General features: G+C 39.7%; 1 protein-coding gene across 1 annotated transcript; it reads left to right on the forward strand.

Annotated features, from left to right (window-relative positions):
• The first annotated feature begins 1303 nt into the window (after positions 1-1303).
• LOC102306421 (tripartite motif-containing protein 16-like) lies at positions 1304-5319 on the forward strand. Its single transcript, XM_005952091.3, has one exon. It carries the CDS (start codon positions 1311-1313, stop codon positions 3009-3011), a length of 1701 nt encoding a protein of 566 aa, XP_005952153.2. The 5' UTR covers positions 1304-1310; the 3' UTR covers positions 3012-5319.
• The last annotated feature ends 2821 nt before the right edge of the window (positions 5320-8140 follow it).

Raw genomic sequence — 8140 nt, forward strand, 5'->3', positions numbered from 1 at the left:
AGCGCTTTTGGGTCCTTAGGAAAAGCGCTATACAAATGCAGGCCATTTGGACTCTTTAAACATCTTGATTAAAGAAACTCACTTCAGCGACTTCAGTAGTTTAATAAGGTTAAACTCATTCAGTCAATAATGTATTCACGGTTTACTTAAAATAAATAAAATCTGTATTTATAGTACTGAGCCAATTTGTTAGACCATTTTTTTAAAAAAAAAATCAAAGATAATTTAGAAGTGTAAGAAAAATTATTTTCAATTCAAGCTCATAATATACTTAATTAGGCAAATCACAATCTGAATTGTCGTTTTATATTTAGATTCACTGTTCAAGAATGCAGATACATGTATACAGTGTAATTCGTCATCTTCATCAAAAAGAAATAATAATAATAATAATAATGATATAATTTTTTTACTATTTTTTTCTGCTTCTTTTTAAAACGGTAAATTTGAAAATTCTTAAATAACAACAGCAATTATATTTTCACATTAAATATATCACACTGATCAAAGGCCTTGTGCACACTAGTGGCTTAACCTTTGCAGAAACATGACTGTTAAAAAGTCCTTGCCCGGTCATGCATTCACTGCATTGGAGGAGCAATGACTGTAACTTTATACAGTCATTGGGGAGGAGCATGATTCCCACAATCAGAGTGCGCAGAGTTGCATTTTTCTATGGCAATTGAGAGCGTAGTTGTAGAGTAGCGCTGCTGAGGGTAATTTATGGACTTGAACTGAATTGGACTAATGCTGGCAAGTGTGCGTTCATAGAACCAGTAACATTGGGAACATTTTATTTCTGTTGCAGTTAATGTACCAATGTAGACACCTGTTACTACGGTTTGTGTGTCAGTAGATATGCTGTAGAAAAGTAAAGTAGGTAGTAGTGTGGCTTCACAGGATATCCCTCGTTTCTAAGTTGTTTCAATTGTTGTGGAGCAGGGGCGATTCTAGGATCAGAGTTTTGGGGGTGCTGAGCAGGTGCATTTCAACCACTGTGATAATAATAATAATAATAATAATAATAATAGTAACATTAGGAGGGCAAGAGAGTTCCAAAGCATTCTCAAATATATTATTATGATATATGGATGCAATTACAATAACCTAAATAAAATATAAGCAAAGCTTCCTCTTGTTTTTGGTGGAGGATGATGTCTCAGGCGTTTCCAGTTACTGAGGCAGGAATGCATAGCAATGCACTTACAACATACTAGGTCATTCAAACCTGTTGATCCTGTTTCTGGAATCTATCAGAATATCTAAAGCCTTCCTTCTTTTGTTCTCTCTCATACCTGTAAAACATTCACATGCATTCACTGACACTTTGTCTATGGGGAGAAATGGCACAGAAAGGATTTAAGATTGCTGGTGACAAACTCTCCTGCGCGATCTGTTTGGATCTACTGAAGGATCCTGTGACTATTCCCTGTGGACACAACTACTGCAGGGACTGTATTAAAATTCACTGGGATGGACAGGATCAGAAGCACATCCACAGCTGTCCTCAGTGTAGACAGACCTTCATACCGAGGCCTGCTCTGGTGAAAAACACCATGTTAGCAGAGTTGGTGGAGGAAGTGAAGCAGACTGGACTGTATGCTACTCCTGCTGATCACTGCTATGCTGGACCTGAAGATGTAGCCTGTGATGTTTGTCATGGGAGAAAGCTGAAAGCCTTCAAGTCGTGTCTGCACTGTGTGGTCTCTTATTGTAAACACCATCTCCAGCCTCATAATGATGTAGATGGATTAAAGAAACACAAACTGGTCAACCCATTCAAGAAGCTTCAGGAGAACATGTGCCCTCACCACAGTGAGGTAATGAAGATTTTCTGTCGCACTGATCAGCAGTGTATCTGTTATTTGTGCTCCATGGGTGAACATAAAGGCCACGACACAGTCCCAGCTTCAACAGAAAGAACTGAAAAGCAGAAAGAGCTGAAGCCGTGTCATGAAAAAATTCAACAGAGAATCCAAGACAGAGAAGAACATGTTAAGGTGTTTCTGCAGGAAATGGAAGCCATTAATGAGTCTGCTGATAAAGCTGTGAGGGACACTAACAAGACACTTCAACAACTATTCCTTCTCATCAAGGAAAACATTTCTGATATCCAGCAACAGATCAGATCCCAACAGAGAACTGAAGTAAATCGAGCCAAAGAGGTTCTGGAAAAACTGCAGGAAGAGCTCAGGGAACTGAAAAGGAAAGAAGCTGAACTGGAACAGCTCTCTCACACAGAGGATCACACTCAGTTTCTACACATGTTCCCTTTGTTCTCAAATTTTACTGAATGTACAGAGGTACCCTGCACTAAACGTCATCCTCTGCTGTACTTTGATGATGTGCCGGCTGCTGTATTAGAGGTGAAAAATAAACTACAGGACGATCTTCAGGAAGGATGGCAAAACGTTTCCCGCACAGTGACTGATGTAGACGTGTTGCTACCTCAACCAGAGCCACAAACCAGAGCGGAATTCTTGAAGTTTTCAACTCAGCTCACACTGGATCCAGACACTGTAAACATGCGGCTGTTATTATCTGAAGAGAACAGAAGGGCAACATTTGTGAGTAAAAAACAGGCATATCCAGGTCACCCTGAAAGATTCATGAACAGGTCTCAGGTCCTGAGCAGAGAAAGTCTGACTGGACGTCACTACTGGGAGGTACTGTGGAGCGGGTTTGGTATTTACATAGCAGTCGCATGCAAAAGCATAAGCAGAACTGGAGATGAAAGTGAATTTGGAAATAATGATAAGTCCTGGGCGTTAAAGTGTTCTTCTATTGAGTATGAATTAAGTCATAAAAGAGTATTGGAATTTTTTTCAGGTCCTCAGTCCTCCATAATTGGAGTGTACCTGGATCACAGAGCAGGTATTCTGTCCTTCTACAGTGTCTCTGACACCATGACTCTCATTCACAGAGTCCAGACAACATTCACTCAGCCGCTCTATGTTGGACTGAGGGCTTATCATTTCTTAGGATCAGACTCCTCTGCTGTGTTTGTTTGAGTTTGAGTATGCAGAATGAAGTAATTACTTTTTGTGCTTTTCTTGTGCGTTTTTTGAAATTAAATATATAACCCTTGGTTGGTTGCACCCTTGAATGTTAAAGAGGACATGGTAAAAATGGTAAATGGCCTGTATTTGTATAGCACTTTACTTAGTCCCTATTGACCCCAAAGTGCTTTACTTTGTGAATGACTACGTTCAGTCACTATTGATGGCAAGCTACATTATAGCCACAGCTGCCCTGGGGCGCACTGACAGAGGCGAGGCTGCCAGGCACTGGCACCACCGGGCCCTCTGACCACCAGCAGTAGGCAACGGGTGAAGTGTCTTGCCAAAGAACACAATGACGGAGACTGTAGGAGCCGGGGCTCGAACCGGCAACCTTCAAGACGACTTGCCAATGCTTGAGCCACGATCACTCCATGGAGAAAACACATTTGCATGCATAAATAAATGTATTAAAATAATTAACAAAAATGTCATGCTTTGACCAGAGATTGTAAATTGAAAAATTTATATTTTATTTTCTGTATCTTTTGAAAAATATTTTGCTCATCATTATAGTTTGTCATAGATGAAATGCATTTCATTTTATTTTGTTAAATTTTTAACTCATAAATATTTTCATAAAATGCTGTAGTAATGTATCCACAAGTTGATCACCAGTTATCAAATAAATTTGCTTTAAAAATGTATGTTTCTTAAATGAAGTATCTGTGTCTGTTTATTTATAAACATGAGTATTTTGTTCCATGTTTTGAATAACCAGTGGAGTTTTGTTGTTTCATTTTCTTAATCTATGCTTTTAGTTGCTCCACAGCGTAGTGGTTTTTCTTGTTTGGCGAATGCATAGAAATGCAATGGAGCCTAAACTTTTCTTAAGTGGGCAGTATGGAGTAAAACCACTGCAGAAAGAAACCCTTCTAAACTGACCGTATTTACAAAACAGATAAACAGCCTGATGTATCTTAAAAAATATGGGTATTTTTTTAAATAAATCTCATATGTTTTTCCACATTCAAAGTTTGCAGCCATTCAACGTTCAAGACCAGTTTGGTCCACAAATATTTGGACAGAGACAACTTTCTTATTTTGGTTCTGTGCGTTACCAGAATGAATTTTAAATGAAACTCAGATTCAGTTGATTTTCAGACTTTCAGGTTTAATTCAGTGGGCTGAACAAAAAGACTACATAAAAAAATGTAAGGAACTAAAGCATTTTTAACACAGTAGTTGTTTAAATGCTCATTTCTGATTCTTGGCTGAAATCCCTTTGCTGGCAATAACAGTCTTAAATTCATGAGCATCACCAGATGCTGGATTTCCTCCATTTTAATGCTCTGCCAGGCCTTTACTGCAGTGGCTTTCAGCTTTCTGTCTATAACAAGTGAAATGCATGCTCAGCTGGGTAAAGATCAGCTGACTGACTTGGCCATTTAACTATATTCCACTGCATCCGCATCTCCTCTGGTGTGCCACCACAGACCACGCTCTGCCACAGGGATAGTTTTTGTGCCTATGCATATGTCTTTCACTTTGGTTCGGCCCAGGCGGGTCCAGTAAAGACACATTCTTCTTCATTCACAGCTGGGTGCAGGTTTCTCCAAACTTAAAAACAATATCTTTGCACAATGACTTAAACTAGCACCATTGGAGAATAAACTCCTGGGTTGCTTTGACTGTATGTTTTGGGCCATTGTCCATCTGTGTTTCAAACAGTTTTTATAACTTCACACCAATATTTGACATCTGCATGAGCTAAATAGTCTCAATAAAGAAATGATTTGATTTGTCCACCTATTTTTAATCCTGGCATAAATCGCAAATCATTATTTGAGAATTTAATTCCCCCCCAAAGAGGGTAGCATTCCACATTGTTGCCTTTCATCAGAAATAGTACTTAGAGCTCTGCCCAAATACTTCATACAAAGAGATGACATTGACCCATGCTCTCATTTCTTTTAAATGCTGTTTGACAAACTTGAAGGTCTGATTGGTTCCTCTTTTTTTGACTCGTGGACTTCTGAGGCTCTGTTAGAGTGACTGTCTGCTTGATGGTGATTTCCCTAATCAATGAGCTATTTGTCCTTTTTGTTCTTTTTCACAAATGAACTTTACAGGTTTTTTATACCGTGGTCGTTGTCTCAGTTTTACCATTATGGCCTTTTCTGGATTGTAAAAGAACCACGGCAGACCCGGCGACATGTTGATGCTTTTCAGCATCTTTAAAAAGTGTATTAACCACAGTTGCTATTACAAACACACAAACAGTTGTAGCTCTACATCCAGCCGCACATATCACCACCAACCATAACAAACACAGACAGACAGCACAGCTTTTTATGTCGGTGAGGCGTCTGAACCTACACTGAAGTGTTTTTATATATGAGAATCACCATATTAAGCATGTAACTTATGTAGTTATAAGATTGTGCCACTTGCTGCGTAAAATTTAATAATTAGGATTAGTGCGATATTTGACCATGTCATGACCTATTGTGATAAGCCAAAGGGTAGCCGGTGTCCTGACTGGCCTCTGGCCAGGACCTTGGCCACTACCTGACCCTGCAGCTGTGTTTGGTGGGAAAGTTACCCAGCATATATTAGGCGACCAGATGACACCCCGGCACTTTTTTCCTGCTGCTACTTTCTGTCCATCTCTGTGTTGCTCTGCTGTCTGTGCTTAAGGCTGTACACCTCGGGCTTTTGCTTTGCTTGATCTTCTCTCTTCAGATCTTCGTGTCACTCTGTCAAACTTCACCTTCACTGCTCTCCAACGAGCACCTTTTGTTTCTTTTGCTTATTTGAGTAGTAATCATGACTTTCACAGAGATCCTGTCATAGTCAGTCTTTCTAACTGTGGCCTGTATTAGTCAGCAGCCCTGACACATTACTGCACTTTGAAGTTGAAACAAGAAGCTGTAGACTTCAGCCTTGTAGGGAATTCTGATGTAGATGATCGGTTTCATACACACGGGTATAAATTTGATGCTCTGAATCCTTTCTGTTCCTTTTATTTGGCTAATGGTACTTTTCACTCTGAAACAGTGATGCTTATGTGCTTAATGAAAAACTGGATCAGAACAGAATGAGCATCATCTGACATGAAAGTAAAAGTGAGGAGATCTAGTTTAAATGTTGTTTGTACTGCAGACTGTTTCAAGATGATGTGAAGGATAAAAATAGTGTAGTAGAGTCAGTGGGGGATATATGCAGCCTCTTTACAACAGCCAAAACAGAAAGACAGCTTAGCTCAATACATTATATCACTGAATAGCTCAAATAAAGTAAGCAGTTCAGTAAATATGGTACAGCAGCTTCTCACCTGTAGCATGTTAGTCCTGTTTCTTTTCAATCAAATGGTCTAATGGTCAGTTTGTAGAACATCAGTGCACCAGATGCTTTGTTTTTTCTGGTTTAGTTCAGCAGAGCTCAGTTCTCTCTGTAGCGCCTCACTGTGATTGGCTGCTGTGCTGAATGTTTCCTTTAATGTCTCTGTACTGTGTTGTTTCCTCTTTTAGACCAGACAAACATCACAGCTGAGTCTGGGCAGAACATCTCACTGACATGTCGAGCTCCAAATAATAATAAGCAGATCTTGGCTGTTCAGTGGAGCAGAGCTGATCTGAAGCAAGAATATGTGCTTTTGTACAGAGATGAGGTTTTTATTCCAGACAACCAGCATCCAGCTTTTAAGAACCGGGTGGATCTGCAGGACAGACAGATGAAGGGTGGAGACGTGTCTTTGATTCTGAAGGATGTGACGATTAATGACACTGGAAGATACGAGTGTCGTGTCTTCAGGAGAGGAACAAAACACAGGATTAGTACCACCAGTCTGAGTGTTGTTCCTCCAGGTGAGTCAGATGGTAGGTTTTGTAGTAAAAGGCTTTGATATTTATTAAGTTGTTTTTATGGTGCATTTTCTTTTACTTCATAATACACAGTAATACTATAAGTCATCACCTGCCTGACAGCTGATGTCTCACATCTTTCCAATCTGCATGTCCATCACACACAGCAGATGGAGTGGAGACGGGTGGAGTCAGCAGAGGACGCTTTGGACTGGTGGCTGCTCTGTCTGCTTTTGTTGTGACCATCGCTGTCATAGCTGTGATCTCCAAGAAACAAAAGATGAAGAATACTCCCACTTCCTCCCCATCTTGATGAACTAACTTATATGGCTCCGGTCTGAAACAGACAACTGGGAACTTTTCTGTGAGAGCAGAAGAACCAGTCTGACATTAAAGTTGTTGGAGCTATTTGTACTTTATTTTTAATTATATAAACTATAAATTATCCATACATGTGAGTGTGAATGTTGTCTTCTTTACTACTAATAATAATTTATACTTTATTGATCATTGTGGGGAAATTCTTCTCTGCATTTAACCAATTCACTCTGTGAAGCAGTGGGCAGCCATTGGGCGCCTGGGGAGCAGTGTGTGGACACGGTACCTTGCTCAGGGGTACCTCAGGGAAGAAAAGTAAAGTAAATATCAAAATATGAACAACTTCCTGAATCAACAGTCTTATTAAAACTATTTATACTCCATTCAAGTTGCTCCAGCTACACAGGTTTTCATGCAGTCACAAATACAAAAAAACACCAACTTGGAAACCAGGATCAATAATTCTGATTCCATAATATATAGTCAGATCTCCACTATCATGAATGCAGCTGTAAAATGGAGAAAAATTGATTGAAAAACCTTCAAACAAAGGCTGACTAACTCCATCCTTCCCTTCATTATGTTTGTTTGGTGCCACTTCCGAGGTTGCTGAAGGGGAATTTGTGAGATGTAATGATGCCATGTTCTCTGTGTGTGTTCTCTGTGTCCAAATTCAGCCTGGAGCTTCTCACTGTGATATAGCATTTCTGCACCACTGTCAGAGCCTGACACATGGGAATAATTACTAAACATGGAGCTCACACTAGAACAGAAACAAAATTTGCATGTGGACAACAAGAAAGGTCTTGTATGAAAAAATATACTTCTGTAATAGTAGTCTTTTTTTACATGGAGTGGTCAAAGGAGCTTGCAAAGAAAAGCGTCTGGACTTCTTTAAGTTGCTTGAAGACGTTTCACCTCTCATCCGAGAAGCTTCTTCAGTTCTAAGGTCAAATG

The sequence above is a fragment of the Haplochromis burtoni genome, unplaced genomic scaffold (genome assembly GCF_018398535.1).
Source record: "Haplochromis burtoni strain Fernald_Lab_line unplaced genomic scaffold, NCSU_Asbu1 Contig_1134, whole genome shotgun sequence".
NCBI lineage: Eukaryota > Metazoa > Chordata > Actinopteri > Cichliformes > Cichlidae > Haplochromis > Haplochromis burtoni.